The 17,419-nt window shown below is 37.2% G+C and overlaps 1 protein-coding gene across 8 annotated transcripts in view; it reads right to left on the bottom strand.

The window, feature by feature from the left end:
• Positions 1 to 17,419, bottom strand: part of TTC3 (tetratricopeptide repeat domain 3) — a 118,038-nt gene that overhangs the window by 66,170 nt on the left and 34,449 nt on the right. For all 8 annotated transcript variants that reach the window (XM_055313574.1, XM_055313573.1, XM_055313578.1 and 5 more), the window contains 6 exons: positions 10,622 to 10,784; positions 9,640 to 9,685; positions 8,705 to 8,825; positions 7,306 to 7,369; positions 4,281 to 4,341; positions 2,467 to 2,551 (listed from right to left, as the gene is read on the bottom strand). In XM_055313574.1, the coding sequence (XP_055169549.1) occupies positions 2,467 to 2,551; positions 4,281 to 4,341; positions 7,306 to 7,369; positions 8,705 to 8,825; positions 9,640 to 9,685; positions 10,622 to 10,784 (540 nt within the window). The remainder of the gene's footprint in view (positions 1 to 2,466; positions 2,552 to 4,280; positions 4,342 to 7,305; positions 7,370 to 8,704; positions 8,826 to 9,639; positions 9,686 to 10,621; positions 10,785 to 17,419) is intronic.

The raw sequence follows: 17,419 nt of genomic DNA, 5'->3' as shown, positions 1-17,419 counted from the left end.
TTCTTCTTGAATCAGTTTTTAGAAGTTGGGTTTTTCTAGGAATTCATCCATTTCATTTTTTTACATTTTGAAATTTCTTGGTATGATATCATTCATAATAGTATTTTGATGTATTTGTAATATTCAAGAATCTTCAGAAATGCATCCTTGTTCACTCTTGAAATTGTTTTATGTCTTCTTTCTTAATCAGTTACAACACCAGCATATAAATTTTATTTATAATGGCAAAGAATCAACTGTTAGCTCTGTGGATTCTTTCTTTTATGTTTGTTTCTAGTTCATCATTTTCTACTTTGATCTTTATTATTTCCTTCCTTCTACTTTCTTTGGGTTTATTTGCTATTTTTCTTTTTTTCTAGTTCCTAGGATAAATACTTCATTAATTTAAAAGGTTTTGTTCTTTTACTACACATATTTAGCTTGATAAACTTCCTTCAAAGTAATCTTTTAGCTGTATCCATTGCATTTTTTAGAAGACTTTTTCTCTTAGTTTTAGGTTTACAACAAAATTGAAAAGGAGGTACAGAAATATCCAAATACCCATTGCCTCCTTCCATGCAAACCCCACTATATCACTCATCAGAACAGTATATGTAACTTTTTATTGAAGTATCATTAACATACAATGTTATATTAATTCCAGGTATACAACTTAGTGATTAGACACTGCTGAACACTATACAGTGCTCACCACAGTAAGTGTAGTTACCATCTGTCACCATCCAGAGTTATTGCAGTGTTAATGACTATATTCTCTATGCTGTACTTTTCACCCCATGGTTATTTATTTCATAACTGGAAGTCTTCTCAATCACTGTCACATATTTCACCCATTCTCTCATCCTCTGCCATCTGGCAAACACCAGTGTGTTCTCTATATTTGAGACCTTGTGTGTGTGTTCATTTTTGTTTTGTTTTTCAAATTTCACATATTAGTAAAATCAGATGGTATTTGTCTTTCTCTAAGTTATTTCACCTAGTCAAATACTCCCTAGGTCCATCCATGTTGTCAAGAATGGCAATATTTTATTCTTTTTATGGCTAAGTAATACTCCAGTGTGTATGTGTGTGTGTGTACACATTTTCTTTAACCCAGAATAGTATATTTCTTACCAAAGATCAACTACATGTACACATCCCAATCACTCAAAGTCTATAGTATACCACAGGATACATTCTTGGTGTTGTACTTCTACAGCTTTGGATAAATGTTCAAGGACATATACCTGCTATTATAATATTATACAGAGAATTTTCGCTGCCCTAAAAATCCTCTGTGCTTTGCCTAGTAATCTTTTTCCCCTTAATGTATACTTTTTAATTACTTCCTAAATACTACAGAATTTTATATACAAAGTTATTTGATTACTCTTAAATCTTTCAAAGAATAAAGTTTGCTCTGTAACAGTTTTAAGGTAGGTATAATAAAACTGCGAGTGCTCAAACTTTTAAAAATAATTTAAATCTTCTTAAAATGCTTTTCTATTTTCATTAGTATTTATTTTTAATAAACCTATACATCCAACATGGGGCGTGAACTCACAACTTGGGAGATCTAGAGTCACAGGCTCTACCAAGTGAGTCAGCCAGGCACGCCTTAAAGTATATTATCTTAAAAGTTAAAACTCTGGAAAGCAAAGAATCTCAAATTTTTAAATCTCTCGGAAGCAAACAATTCTGCAGTGTCAACCATTAGTTAAATTTCTGGTTAAAGTGATTATCAAGTTAAAATCTAAATTAGTGGGCAGCCCAGGTGGCTCAGCGGTTTAGCGCCTGCCTTCAGCCCAGGGCCTGATCCTAGAGACCCAGGATGGAGTCCCACCTTGCGCTCCCTACATGGAGCCAGCTTCTCCCTCTGCCTGTGTCACTGCCTCTCTCTCTCTCTCTGTCTCTCATGAATAAATAAAATCTTAAAAAAAAATTTAAATTAGTGATAGTTTGGTTTCTTAGCAGTCATATATAAGATATGTCCATAAGTTAAACTACAAAAAATACATCTTAGAGATGTACATGATTAGCATTCATATGAAAAATGTTTTGTTCAAAGGCTGCTTTTTTCATTAGGAATAAAGCCTTTTCAGGTCATGGTCTCTGGGTCCTGGGATTGAGCCCCACATGGGCTCTCTGCTCAGCGGGGATTCGGCTTCTCTTTCTTTTTTTTTTTTTTTAAGATTTTATTTATTTATTCATGACAGAGACAGAGAAAGAGAGAGAGAAAGGCAGAGACACAGGCAGAGGGAGAAGTAGGCTCCATGCAGGGAGCCTGACATGGGACTCGATTCTGGGGTTCCAGGATCACACCCTGGGCTGAAGGCAGGCGCTAAACAGCTGAGCCACCAGGGCTGCCCTGCTTCTCTCTCTCTCTATCCCTCCCCATCACTCGTTCTCTCTCTCTCTCAAATAAAATCTTTGGAGAAAATTAAAAAAGAAAGAAAGAAAGAAAAAGAAATAAGCCTTTTCCTTTACCTGATGTGCAGCTCTGGAAGATTTAGAGAATTGTTTTTCCAAGATGTTCTTCAAATCTACTGGTAAACTCCCTTGTGAACTAGAACTAATAGAGAAAAATGTTTTGAGTTATCTTAAAATAAAATAGTTTTGCTTATATAAAGAGAATATATTTACAGAAGGCCATTTTTTAAAAACTGTAGTTGACATACAATGTTACATTAGTTTCAAGCATACAATGCAGCAATACTATACATTACACAAAGTTCACTATAATAAGTGTAGTCACCATGACATGTCACCAAACATTTTTACAATATTTTTTACTACATTCCCTGTGCTGCAGGTAAAGGTCATTTTAAACACTGAATAAATGGAGTCACAAGTTCCTCCTTTGAAATATTACCAAAAAGTCAATTCTCCTCAAATTAATCTCTTAATACAATGAAATCGCAATAAAATCTCTATAAAATTAGAGATGGAGGGAGACCAGAAAAATTATGAAGATAATATACAATAACTTAAAGAAAAATAGGAAATTGGGAGGATTTACACTGATCATCAAAAGTTATTCCACATATGGTCATCAATAACACAGCCTTGAAACAAGAAATGTGCTCATTAAACACTGCAAAGATGCTCCATCTCTTAATGAAAATCTAATAATAAGATAGAACTGTTTCTTAAAGTCTGACTCCCAGTGCTGGTGAGGATAATAAGCAAGATTCAGGAATTCTATGTGGTGTTTGCTGACACCAAATAGTTGCCATTTTCCACATCAATTCTCAATTTGAAAACAAAATCAAAACATCAGAAAAATAAATTTATCTTTAGCAGAACAGAATTAGAATTATATAATTCTATAGTTAGAATTATAACTATGCATGACCCTGTATGTTTTTGGTCTCCTTTGAGGGTTAAGTAGGGAGAAGGGGAAGACTTAGGATTTTCCTTCTGAATAATAGAACAATATAGTACCTATGCCCCTGCTTTAAATTTAATTTTCCTAGCAGCATCATTTTTTTAAAAAAATGAGGCTTAACTATTTCGCTTAGTGCTTTGCTATTCAAACCCTTCTTGAAGCACCTACCAAGGAATCAGCCTTACACGAAGAAGAGAAAGCTGACAGCTGGTGTAACTATGGCAGAAATGATTTTGCAGGGCCTCCAGAGTCACTTTTCTTGACCTCATGATTTTCTGTATCCATTTTAAGATTTATAATCTCACTTGCAATCAATATATGTCTTTGTAGGCAATGGGGGGGCATTAATTATAAAGATAGGTGGCAAGTGTTCCTACTGTTAATTTGCAGGGGGAAAGGGATATTTGATAGAACTTTTAAGTGGTTGTTTCATTAGTGAACACGTTCCTTTAAGGAGAACTACTTTTTTAAAAGGGCCCCTAAAAACACACATACCCATGCCTGTATGTGCAGAGTAAGCACCAGATGGCCAAGAACTTATTAATGGAGAATTCCTAAAGGAAGCCACTAGAGAAGCAACTGTGCGAGAGGTGAAGTAAGTAAATAGGGAGAAGACATAATTCTCACTTTATACTTCTCTGAATATTTTTTTCTTCTCATGAGCATGTATTTTGTGATTTTTAAGAATTAACACTGATAGATCTCATATTCTATGCCTTTCAGATATTGGCTAACATTCAGATTTAATAATCCTTTGGCTAAAACCGACACACTCCACAAGATACACCCTTGATATTTGAAAGGGATTTTAGTACTCATTATAGCTACTACATAAAAGATCCTTTGTTTTTCCCCTTTCACTTTTTTCTTAAGAGGAGGCTATGAGGGGGAGGGGCACAAATAAAAAACATACCTGAACTTCTCCAATTCATTGTTTCGAGATTTTTGTTTTCCTTTGTATTTTGGAGTCTGACCTGTGAATACAAAGTATTTGTTCCTGAAACCTGTTCATAAAAATCAACAAGCCTGAAAGCAAATTAATTGAAAATATGTAAATTGGAATAAACAGCAAAGGAAGCAACATTTTATGTAACTACAAACAGGTAAAAAAAAAAAACCAGCTACGATGACGCAGGTCTATGTATACTATAAAATTGTGAACGTAAATCACAATATTATTTAGATAGGTCATAGTTCCTATTCTCAGGTAGTCTATAATCAGATGGGAAAAAAAGACAGTCACCAGTAATTACACAACAACCACCTTTAGGAAGAAGAGAAGATAGCATGCTATTACTAACATATTAATTCCATATTAACTGCTCTTATAAACTCACTGAGGTGGAAATCATTAAATTTGAGTGGCCAGGAAAAGTATTAGTGGGGATGCAGCATTTGTATTTAGCTTTAAGAAAAAAGTAGAACTTGGGGCACCTGGTGGCTCAGTTGGCTAAGTATCTGATTTTGGCTCAGGTCATGACCTCAGAGTCCTGGGACAGAGCCTGCAGCAGCTCTATGCTCAGCAGGGAGTCAGCTTGTGTCTCCCCCTCCCCCACTCCTCGGCCCCCTGCTTGTGCTTGCTCTCTAATAAATAAATAAATACAATCTTAAAAAATGAAACAAACAAGTAGGATTTGGACAGGATGGGACAAACCCAAGAATGACATTCACTTTAAGAAACTCTAAGTAATAAACCTGTGTGATCTGGTGAGCTGGGTAAGAAGAGAAGGTTGGAAAGGGGCGGCAAAGGCCAGCTGAGGGGAGTGCTCGGAGGTCCTTTGCTCCTGATACTCCAGCTTTATGAGCCCAGCATTGGTCCCATGGGCAAGAGTTGGGGGAAACATGCATAAAGTTGAGTAGAAGGGAGCACAGCAATAGGGACAGGGTGTTTTTGATGGAAACTTTGGGGAGAGACAGCAGAGGCAAGTCAGAACCAATGTATTAAGAAGAGAATCAGAGCCAAGCTGGTGGATGGCCTTAGAAAACAAAAGTGGCTTCTGGAAAGGCAAAAGAGTTTTAATTTGATTCCTGCAGTTTGATTTTGGGCAAAACTGTAACTTTAACCCTGGGACCTCAATTTCTTTAACTGAACACAGATGCTGAAATGTGGATGGTATTTATTTACTTAAATGTGCTATCCAATACTAACAGCCTAAGAAACATCAATAAATTATTTTTTTTTAATTTTTTTTATTTATGATAATCACACAGGGAGAGAGAGAGAGGCAGAGACATAGGCAGAGGGAGAAGCAGGCTCCATGCACCGGGAGCCTGACATGGGATTCGATCCCGGGTCTCCAGGATCGCGCCCTGGGCCAAAGGCAGGCGCCAAACCGCTGCGCCACCCAGGGTTCCCAATAAATTATTTTTTTTAAGATTTTATTTATTCATGAGAGACACAGAGAGAGACAGAGACACAGGCAGAGAGAGCAAGCTCCCTGCAGGGAGCCCAATATGGCATTTGATCCCAGACCCTGGGGATCATGACCTGAGCCAAAGGCAGACGCTCAACCACTGAGCCACTCATGTGCCCTGAAATATTAATAAATTAAAAGGCGTTTTCCAAAAGAAAAGTTTTATCTTCAAAGATATTTTCACGTGCTATTAGACTTACATCAGGTAAGAGAATCACCTGAGTCTCCCTCTTTACAGTTTTCCAATGTGCTAGCCAAATGGGAATGGCTAGGGGTAAATAGCTGGAAATGTGGCCCTGGAGCCTAAGAAAAGACAGAACTGAGGGAAGCAAAAGACAGAAATGGTTGCCAGAAACAGAAACACTGAAAAGAAAACAGAAGAGCCAACAAACAAGAAAAAGGAAAAGAGAGCGAGATGATCACTAACCAGGTCAGCAATCTCACCAAAATAAACCTGGGATGAGCACATGGAAGCCTTAGACAAAATACTTGTATCTAACAGCAACCTTGAGTCATCAAGAAAATCCATATTTTTCTTAAACTCTGTTTTAAAAGCCAGGGAAGCATATAATCCAGTTTAGGATGATTTTCAACAAAAACTGGCCCTGTAAAGGGAGACTGAGAAATAAATGGAGCATGAATTTTTGCTTCTCTGGACCCTTAATTTCCCAATGATGCCAAGCAAACAAAGTCCCACTGTGTGTCTCTGTATTTACTAGATGCAGAAATAAACAGATGCACTAAGCACATACAAGTTAAACTGGTATCAGCCTAAAGCATTTTCAACATCACCCCCAACAGGGTGAAAGTTAGTTCTTAACAGATGAAAAAAAAAATCTAACTTTTTAAATATATAAAGCACAAATGTACATACAGGACATAAATGGATAAACAGTATTTGTGGTAGGAGGGCAAACAGGAAAAAAATATGTCTAAAAAGCCACCTGGGACATGGACAGGGGCAACTAATGAAATTAAAGCTGAAAAATACTGGCCTTGGGCACCTGGGTGACTCACTTGATTGAGCTTCTGCTTCAGCTCAGGTCATGATCCCTGGGACCTGGGATCAAGCCCCGAGTCAGGCTCCCTGCTCAACAAGGAGTCTGCTTCTCCCTCTCCTCTCCCTCTGCCGATCCCCCTACTTGAGGTCTCTCTCTCTCTCTCTCTCTCTAGTGTTTCCTCTCTTTCTCGCTCTTTCTCTGCTTGAGCTCTCTCTTAGATAAATAAAATCTTTAAAAATTAAAAAAAAAAAAACTGGCCTCATGGAAATTAGGTAGCAGATCAAAGAGTTTCATCCTCCCTTTCTACTAGATTTATTTGAATTTCTGAAATTAAATGTATTAAATCATATGAAAAGACCGAGCACTGATTTCAAATAAGTATTCAATGTTTTCTTAACATAGAAGCATTATAAAGTAAAAGAAGAGCAACAGCAAATGTACGTGAGGTTCGTGCAAACATCGGGGCTGGAGTTTTAAAAACGCTACCTTAATTCAGCAACAACTTACTAAGGAAAAAACTTACCTGATGGTGGTAGAAATTCAGGATGACAGTCACAATCATCTACCTTCAAAGCTTCATCTACCACCTATCCATGAAAACAAAATTCATGAGATTTTCAAAAAATAAAGCCATAAAGCACTCAATTGCTAAATAATAAAACAGAATGGAACAGAATTTACCCAATGGCCTAAAATCAACAGATAATTAGGCCTAAGTGAGGAAACAAACAAAATGATATCTAGTGATAATATGACAAATTCTCTAATGATAATTCTACTTCCAACACCTGGCATGATGCCTGACAGATTATTTAATAAGTGTACTGAATAAATACTATTGCATCCTTCCCTGTATGCTCCTCTCTCTAACTGAATACAGCCTCCGAGATTTTCATTATTAACAATAAAAGGACTACACAGTGAGTTGGAAAAGCTCCTTTAAATGCCTACCAGCCACATACTCCAAAATATCATTTCCTTTTTTCCTAGAAAACCCTGGAGAGAAATCTTAACGTGGACTTGGTGATATCTGCTGAGCTTTTAGTATACAACTGTCAGAGGAAAACTCCAATTCAGGATATCTAGGATATCAATTAGAATCAGGATAGAAGGCCTAGAGGTGCCTCAAAAACCAAGAGGCTTGGGTGCTGGTAAGCACAGTAGGGAGTCAAGGCTGGAGACCACTGCTGGGAAGAGCAACAGGAGGCTACACAAATGCCACACAAATGTCTCAGGCAGAGATGGGGAAGGCATGCCCCCAGGCCCAATATAACACAAGTCCTGTGGGAGAGCTCATGTGGTGCCAGGCAGCCGAGTAGACTGCAAAAAAAAAAAGGGAGGAAAAGAAAAATCGGAAGCACTGTAAGAAGTGAGGTGACATGGCCACCAGATCTCACTGTCACTCATTCCCAAGGGACTGTTTGAGAGACATGTAAAGCAGGAAAGGCATACAAAGAGAACTACCCAAGTGGTAAAATGATATTTAGAAGAACACATTTTGAAAACACACCAATGTGATTTCAAAAAAAACTCTGTGACACTGAAATATTTTCCTCATGTAGACAAAGGACATAGTGGAATATTTATTTAAAAGAATCATTCTCGGGACACCTGGGTGGCTCAGTGGTTGAGTATCTCCCTTCAGCCCAGACGTGATCCTGGAGTTGCAGGATCGAGTCCCACATCGGGCTCCCTGCACAGAGCCTGCTTCTCCCTCTGCCTGAGTCTCTGCCTGTCTCTCATGAATAAATAAAATCTTTAAGAGGAAAAAAAAAGGAATCATTCTCTTTGCTTTCATTGGAAAAAGGAATTCATATCATCAAAATATTTAATTTCCATTATTACTGGAATACTATTGTAAAAACATGAGACTATCTATAGTTGAAGAAATCATTTTAATTTTCGTTTTTTACTGAACCTACCTTTAGATTCTGATTACCACCGTTTGCCATTTCGCGGTTAGTTTTTCTGGAATCTTTTTCAGTTTCCACAAAGTTAAGTGAAGTACTAAATGCAGGTGCTGATAAACTAGGTATGTAGGCCCTGAATAGGAAATAAAAGAAATAATTTATTTCTGTTCATTAGCATGCATTTTTAAAAGTTATCCTTCAAATAAACAAGTTCCAGCAAATATTGCCTTTTTTCCTTGGAAGAAGGGTAATACTTAAAAAGAATCTACCTCTGACATTGGGTTTCATATACAAATATTACTTTAAATTTCATAGTAAAAACTCAAAATAGATTAACAACAGTTCAATAATATATTCTGGTTTCTAATATTAAAATAAGTCTTCTGGTTTTAAATTTAACAGCTTCAGTATCTTAGGCATCTAACATATGTTGAGGAAAAAAACATCTATTTTAATTGCCAAGTAATAAATATAGAACCCTGGCTGCTATTTGTTTTCTTGTGAGCATACTTGAATCTGTCTGTTGTCTATTTCTAACAGAAAGCGTCCTAGTCTTAGAAAAGAACCAAGAGGCTGGATGTACATGTTTTCAGGACAGGAGCTTAAAGGTACAGACTGTGTTCTGTTCTCTGCTGCCATGACCCTCACTGAAAAAAGTACTCCTATCCAAGCACAATGACATCCAATTAACACTTCACCCATATTTTCCCAGAGGTTTAGGCTACTGATCTCCCATAAATACACATGCAAATGGCTCAATAAAACAGTCCACAAAATATATCTGACATTCACAGGTCACCTGATCTTAGACACAAACCCTTCTTCCTTCTCTCCCCAACTTTACTGTGGTTGCTATGAGCCACAAAGCATCAGACACAGTAATTCTGAAATTTATAGGGCAGAGCCATCCCAAGTAACAGCTACTGATCTGATTGGTATTGACTCACCTGCTTTCATAAAAGGCTTTAATTGGATTTCTAGTTGGTGTTCGACCTATAAAAACCAATCACACACATACATAGTAATCAGTGGATTGGCAATACATACTTTGAAGAGATTTTCAAATATCCTTTAAGTTGACAGTAAGAACATCAAATTTACAGAACTGAAAAATAAACCTAAATAATTCTTATTTCCAGATGTTTTTAGTTTTCAGGATAGCTTCAGCAAAATGTTACACAGCCTTATTTGACATCCCATTACATTGATCATTGACTACATGCAGCAGTATATAAATCCAAATCAGAGATGGTACCTGTCTTCAAGGAGCTCACAATCTTATAATCATGTTATGTTGGATGATAACAGCTCAGCTTCCTAAGACACTAAATACCCAAAGCAGAAAACATAGGAAAAGACCTATAAACTCAAAGTATAGAGTAAGGGAATTTCAGGCATTGGAGAAAGCAAATCACTTAAGAAAGAAAACAAGTGAATGAAAATCTAGAATTCCTAGCCCGAACAGCTGATTTCTGATATATGTGTCTGTACCCACATACAGATGTATATAAGCGTATGTGTTCAGCATGCTACAGAATGAACCACACACTTGGTGCAAAAACATCAAACGACTCTACTGAAGGGTCTTTAAGAAATTACTAAAATGGAGGAAAAAATTTTAAACAATTTTGTTTCAAAAGGCTTCATTTTCTTCAAAATCTCAAGGCATATTTTTCTATAGAAAAATAATCATTTATGTTTCAAATAAAAATACAAATAACTTATAATTACCTAGTGGAATATAACACTAATGTACGTACTTCCACACAAACAGAAATGGAAAACTTCAGTGACTTGACCAAGATAATGTAACAAAATAAGCACAAATCACCTGAGAGTTGACTTATGATCCTCCATTAATCCAAGAAACCCACCTTCAAGAGTTTTAAAGGGAATTCAACTGTAACCAAAGAATCTTAGGTGAAATACCTTGCAGGTCTTCTATTTGTTTTTGTAACTTTACATGCTGCTGAATTAGATCCTTGATTCCCTCAGGGTCATTTTTACAGAGTTTTTGAGCTTTTATGTTTGCTTGCAGGGCCCAGTCATATTCCCCCAGCATAGAAAGAGCAGCACAATAACGATAATGACCCTGTTCCAAAAGATAAATTTAATTTTTTCTCAAAAATATGCTTAAGTTAAAGAAAATAGATAAGGAAAAATATTTTGCTTGAAAACTGATTACTCAAAATGTTAGATTAGGATCCTACCAAAAAAATTTTTAAATGTTAATACCTCTCAGGAAATAAAATTACCTAAATGAACTAAAAGTGAAATTATCAAAGTATTTATAATAATTTTAACTAGAAATCAGTATTTTTGCTTATGAGATTTTTGTACCCCAAAGAAAATAATTCAACCTTTATTACAGTTTACTAGTAAAGAACAAAATATATTACTTTGTGCCAAATAAAGTACAAAAAACACTCATTATAACTATTTTTTTCAAAAATATTTTAAGGTAGTAATAGTCTCTAAGTCATCACATTCCCTACATTTTCGAAATTAAATTTTAGAGCTGGAAGGAACAATCAGCTTTTAAGTGGTTTTTCGCCCCCTCTGAAGAGCATGGTCACAAATAAGGGGTGCATCTAGGTTAGATCTTCCATTCAGCTTGTTCTTAATCAACTTTTAATTATTTCATCTCTTAGTGTTGTGCTTGGTTTTAAGAAAAGATCGGAAAATCACTCATTTGCTCAATTCCAATTATCAGGGCTTTTGGTTTTGTTTTGTTTGCTACAGAACCACACAGTCCTGTCTGGCCTGATTTATGCATTTTGGGAAATCTCTATACCAAGGATGAATATTTTAATTTAGAAAGCTAATATAACCAAACCTGATACTAACTCAACCACCTCCTCTTCTAGCTACTCACAAACTGAACTTCCATTGAAGGCACAGTATCTCCACTTGAGAATTGACGCTAGAAATTGGCCTACTGTCACACTTACTCAGAGGCAAACCAAAGAATACTGACCTTATGACTTTGAGTCCAGAGTTTCTTCCTCTTTACTACAGATTTAACAAAGGACATTCTCACTCTATGAGAAACTACTGAGTCAGAAATAAGTGACCCCTTTAGGAAAAATGAGCTTTTCACTAAAAAAAAGGCCAGAAGCAACCACAGGGACCTTTGTTTATGCAGGTTCCATCCATATATAATCCTGCTCTGTGTACCAACCCAATCTGTAAATTCTGAAGCACTTTTTTAGCCAGACTATTTAGGCTCAGATCAAAGATTCCAATTCAGATTGCATTTGCTTAAACTTCACTTTTCCTCAAAAGGCATATGAAGACAGATTTCTCAGATATACTATAAGACTAACATCCTATCCTCCAGGAATATTCCAACTTCAAAATTTAGGTAACTACATAAAAAAAATAAGTCACAGCATAAGAAATATGATAGATTATAAACCATACCTGCTAAATTTGTAGAAAACATTTTTTCTTTCTTTTCCTCATCCCCACCTCCTAATCTCCCATCTTCCTCATCTTTTGCTGGATTCCCTAAACTCTGTAAAACGTAGTATAGTGTCTACTGGTTGAGAAAGGAGTTTATTCAGATCTCACTGCTAAATTTATCTGAATGAAGCTTAAATTAAAGGCATCTCAGAGTTTCCAGAACTCAAAACAATACAGTTTTGCTGGGATCCCTGGGTGGCGCAGCGGTTTGGCGCCTGTCTTTGGCCCAGGGCGCGATCCTGGAGACCCGGGATCGAATCCCACGTCGGGCTCCCGGTGCATGGAGCCTGCTTCTCCCTCTGCCTATGTCTCTGCCTCTCTCTCTCTCTCATTCTGTGTGACTATCATAAATAAATAAAAATTTAAAAAAAAATACAGTTTTGCTTTTATTTGACACTACCTCATTCTATCACATATATAGAAATTCCCTGTTGTTCATTTGCCTAGCATCCTCTCCTTTTAGGTGTCACCATGTCCCAACACCCCATAGTAATGGCAGGACTGGGACTAGTGCTCCATCTCAAAAATTAAGGGAGAGAAGTACCCAGGAGACTGACCAATCGAAATGCACCATTTTCCAGGTCATAGGATCAGTCTATTCATGGATACATGGATCAGGATCAGTCTGAGGCATCCCTTAGCTGTAATATATAGGTACTAAAAGATTAGGTTCGGGGTTCCCTGGGTGGCTCAGCGGTTTAGCGCCTGCCTTTGGCCCAGGGCGCGATCCTGGAGTCCCGGGATCGAGTCCCACATCGGGCTCCTGAAATGGAGCCTGCTTCTCCCTCCTCCTGTGTCTCTGCCTCTCTCTCTCTCTCTTTCTATCATAAATAAATAAATAAATCTTTAAAAAAATAAAATAAAAGATTAGGTTCCCTTGCCACTAGAATTAACAGTTATTAAGGATATGAGTTTGGGGCTCCTACTACATGGTAAAAGTCTTTTAAAAAATGAAGCCAAGAGAGCCTACACTATGATTACCACTTCTGGTAAAGATGGAATTAACAGGGATTTGGATTTACACTCTTGCCTAAAACAAACAAACAAGGACAAAATATATGAAACAAAGGTTGGCAAGAAACTGAATATCAGGCAACAAAAGAAAGTGACCCCCAAGAGATGAGAAACACATAAAACAAAAGCCCTATGATTGATTGGTCCAGCTTACTGAATGGAATTTCTAAATTTCTAATTTCTAATAGAATTTCTATAGCACAGGGAGAAGGAACCCAGGCATGGACTGCAATTTCAGTTCAGGAGACAGCGACAGGAGTCCAGGAGAGCCAAGGCAGTGCAAGTTCACAGCACAAAGGAAGAGAGAGGAGGCTGCTCCACAGAGAACTCCAGAGATCCTCACATGGTGCCCCCATGTTAAGTCTTGAGATGAGTACTAATCAGTACATACATGTGGGACAACTTCCCAAAACTCAAACCAGGGAAAGAACCACTAGAAAGGTTAATAAGGAAACAACAGTCAGCATTCCCACAGGGCCACGAACAATACTTGTTTCCACCAACCAGAGTGGAAAACATCATAATTCATGGAATAACAGGCAGAGTATTCAGAAGCGTTTTGCTTCAGTTATAGATAAAAAGATAGCCCTTGACCAAATACCACTATGTTCCCAATCTATCAAAGCTTAAAACAGGACTCCAAAGAATTACATTGTTTCCAAGTAACTTTACCGCATCCCAAAATGAAGCTCAAAAATATTTACAGATACACAAAAATATCAGTAAAAACAATGTCTTGCATCCAAAAAAATATCATTAGGTATGCAAAGAAGGAAAATGTGATCTATAAGGAAGAAACAATCGAAAAGAGTCAGAAATGACACAGATGATAGAATTGGTAGACAAGAACATTAGAACAATTATAAACATATTCCATATGTGCAAGAAACTAAAAGAAAGACTTAATGTATCAAGATGTGAAATACATAAGGAATACTCAAACTGAAATTCTAAAGATGGAAGTTTCATCATTTAAGATGAAAAATACATTGGAAGAAAATTGGGGCAGATTAGACATTGCAGAAGGAAAAAAAAAATCAGTGAACTCAATACAGCAATAGAACCCACCTAAAAAGAAACACAGAATTAAAAGGGATAAAGGAGACTGAAAACAAAGCTAACAAAAAACCAAAACTGAGAAATGGGGAAAAAAATGTGTACGGATTTGGATCCAGTCATGCCTACAGGTAATGCCTAGACTTTTCAATTATGTGAACCAACTACTTAGGCCAAATCTGAGTTAGGTTTTGTCACTCACAAACAAGAGTCTTAATATACCCTTCAATATTAAAAGGTTCTTGTGGACATCTGTGAGGCTACTAGTTTGTATGCTATATAACCATATCAGAAGGCAATGCAAAAAGAAATGTCAACAAATGTCTACTGATAATACCAGAAAAATTCCCACTCTTTGGTATACAATGACACACACTCTCTTGAGCCTGAAAGCACGTGTAGGGCAGCTGGCATTGTATCAGTCTTCTCTATCTGGAAAGAAGGAAGAACAATGGCTCACCTTCACAGAAATCTAAAGAGAACCTTCTTATACAGCTTTATATCATAGAGGAGAGACTCAACAGACATAGGCTCATAGTTCATCTAAAGTAGAAGTACAGAATGCACCTTGCACAGTTCACCTTTGCTTTTGAAGCTTAAGCCACCTTTTAATGAGCACTTCTTTCTAGTAAAATAAAATGAAAAAAAAAATGACCTAGATATAGTAACCAAATGTTTTTAATACGTACTAGGATTTGTGTTTTGCATCTACACAAATATTTCTACAATCACAGAACATCCCTATTTAAATAAAGTGAATGAACCCACATAAATATAGTCAACAGATCTTTGACAATGATAACAAAGGCAATACAATGAAGTAAAGACAGCCTTTTCAACAGTGATACTGAAGCATCTACATAAAAAAAAAAAGCATCCAGATCTTACATCCTTCACAAAAATTAACTTAAAAGGACTCATAGAACTAAATGTAAAAATGCAAGAAAAAGGTAATGACTTTAAAAATGCAATACCAAAGGCAAGTACCATGAAAGAAATAACTGATAAGCTGGACTTTTTTTATAAAAGATTTTATTTACTTATTCATAAGAGATACACAGAGAGAGAGAGAGAAGCGGGGGTGGCGGGGGGGGGGGGCAAAGACGCAGGCAGAGGGAGAAGCAGGCTCCATGAAGGGAGCCTGATGCAGGACTCAATCCTGGGACCCCAGGATCACACCCTGGGCTGAAGGCAGGTGCTAAACCACTGAACCACCCAGGGATCCCCATAAGTTGGACTTAAATTAAATTAAAAACTGCTCTCTGAAAGTTGCTGTCAAGAAAATGAAAAGATAAGCCACAATCCAGAGAAAATATTTACCAAAGACTAATCTGTTAAGGTCTATTATGCAAAATACACAAAAACTCTTAAAAATTCAACAATAATGGGGATCCCTGGGTGGCTCAGAGGTTTGGCGCCTGCCTTTGGCCCAGGGACTCGATCAGGTTCCCTGCATGGAGCCTACTTCTCCCTCTGCCTGTGTCTCTGCTTCTCTGTCTCTCTCATGAATAAATGAATACAATCTTTAAAAAAAAAATTCAACAATAAGAAAACAACCCATATAAAAACGAGTCAAAAATCTTAACAGACACCTCATCAAGGAAGGTATATAGTGGCAAATGAGCATATGAAAAGCTACTCTACAACATACGTCATTAGGAAAATGCAAATTAAAGCAAGATACTACCATATACCTATTAGGAAGGCCAAAATTCAGGACACTGACAATACCAAATGCCAAGAAGGATATGGAGTAGCAGGAACTTTCACTTGTGGCTAATGGGAATGCAAAACGGTACAGTCACTTTGGAAAACAGTTTGGCATTTCCTTAAAAAACTAAACATATTCTTGTCATATGATCCAGCAATCATACTCCTTGGTAATTACCCAAAGGAGTTGAAAACATGTCTACATAAAAACCTGCACATAGGTATTTATATCACCTTTGTTCATAATGGCCAAAACTCAAAAGCAACAAACATGTCCTTCAGTAGGTGAATTGATAAATCAACTGGTGGTGCATCCAGACAATGTAGTATTTGTTATTCAGCACTAAAATGAAATCACTATCATGTCATGAAAAGACACAGCAGAGACTGAAATGCATATTATTAAAGGAAAGAGAAGGTTATCTAAGAATGCTACATACTCTATGATATGCAGGAAAAGGTAAAACTAATGGAAACAGAAGATCAATGGTTGCCAGGGGTTTGGACAGGCAAATCAGAGAATTTGGGGGAAAGTGAAAATACTGTTTAAATGATAGGTAAATGTCATGATTCATTTGTCTAAACTCACATCATATATAACACTTAGGGGGACATCTGGGTGGCTCAGCGGTTGAGCATCTGCCTTCGGCTCAGGACATGATCCTGGGATCTGGGATCGAGTCCCACATCGGGCTCCCTGCGGGGAGCCTGCTTCTCCCTCTGTCTGTTATCTGCCCCTCCCTCTGTGTTTCTCATGAATAAATAAATAAATCTTAAAATATATGTATATAAAACACTTAGGAAGTGAATCCTAAGATAAACTATGGACTTTGGGTGATTACAATGTAGGTATAAATTATAAACCTGTGTAGGTTTATCAATTTTCAAATTCTACCACTCAGCTGGGGTATACTGATAATGGGGGAGGCTATGCATGTGTAAGGGGTTTGCTTACCTTCCTTTTAATTTTGCTATGAACCTAAACTTGCTCTAAAAATGGTTTTTTAGAAAGTAAAAATTTGGGGTACCTAGGTGGCTCAGTCAGTTAGGGATCTGCCTTTGGCTTGGGCCATGATTAAGTCCCATCAGGTCCCACGCTCAGCAGAGAGTCTGCTTCTCCCTCTCCCTCTCCCCCTCCCCCCAGCTCATGCGCTCTTGCTGTGTCTCATGCTCTCTCAAATAAATAAAATCTTTAAAAAAAATGAAAATTTTCCGTTTGATAAATTAAACCAGAAATAAATATTCTACATGAAGTCCTCAATGTAATTCAGCATTTTTCTAAATTGACAATAGACTAAAATACCAAATGGTAACTCTAGAAGACTAACTTCAGGGTCTGGGTTTCAGTATTAAGAATTCTATCATCCAGGATGCCCAGGTGGCTCAGTGGTTGAGCATCTGCCTTTGGCTCAGGTCGTGATCCCAGGGTCCCGGAATCGAATCCCACATCAGGCTCCCTGCAGGGAGCCTGCTTCTCCCTCT

The sequence above is a fragment of the Nyctereutes procyonoides genome, unplaced genomic scaffold, assembly GCF_905146905.1.
Source record: "Nyctereutes procyonoides isolate TBG_1078 unplaced genomic scaffold, NYPRO_anot_genome, whole genome shotgun sequence".
NCBI lineage: Eukaryota > Metazoa > Chordata > Mammalia > Carnivora > Canidae > Nyctereutes > Nyctereutes procyonoides.
This window is presented reverse-complemented; position numbering and strand designations above follow the sequence as displayed.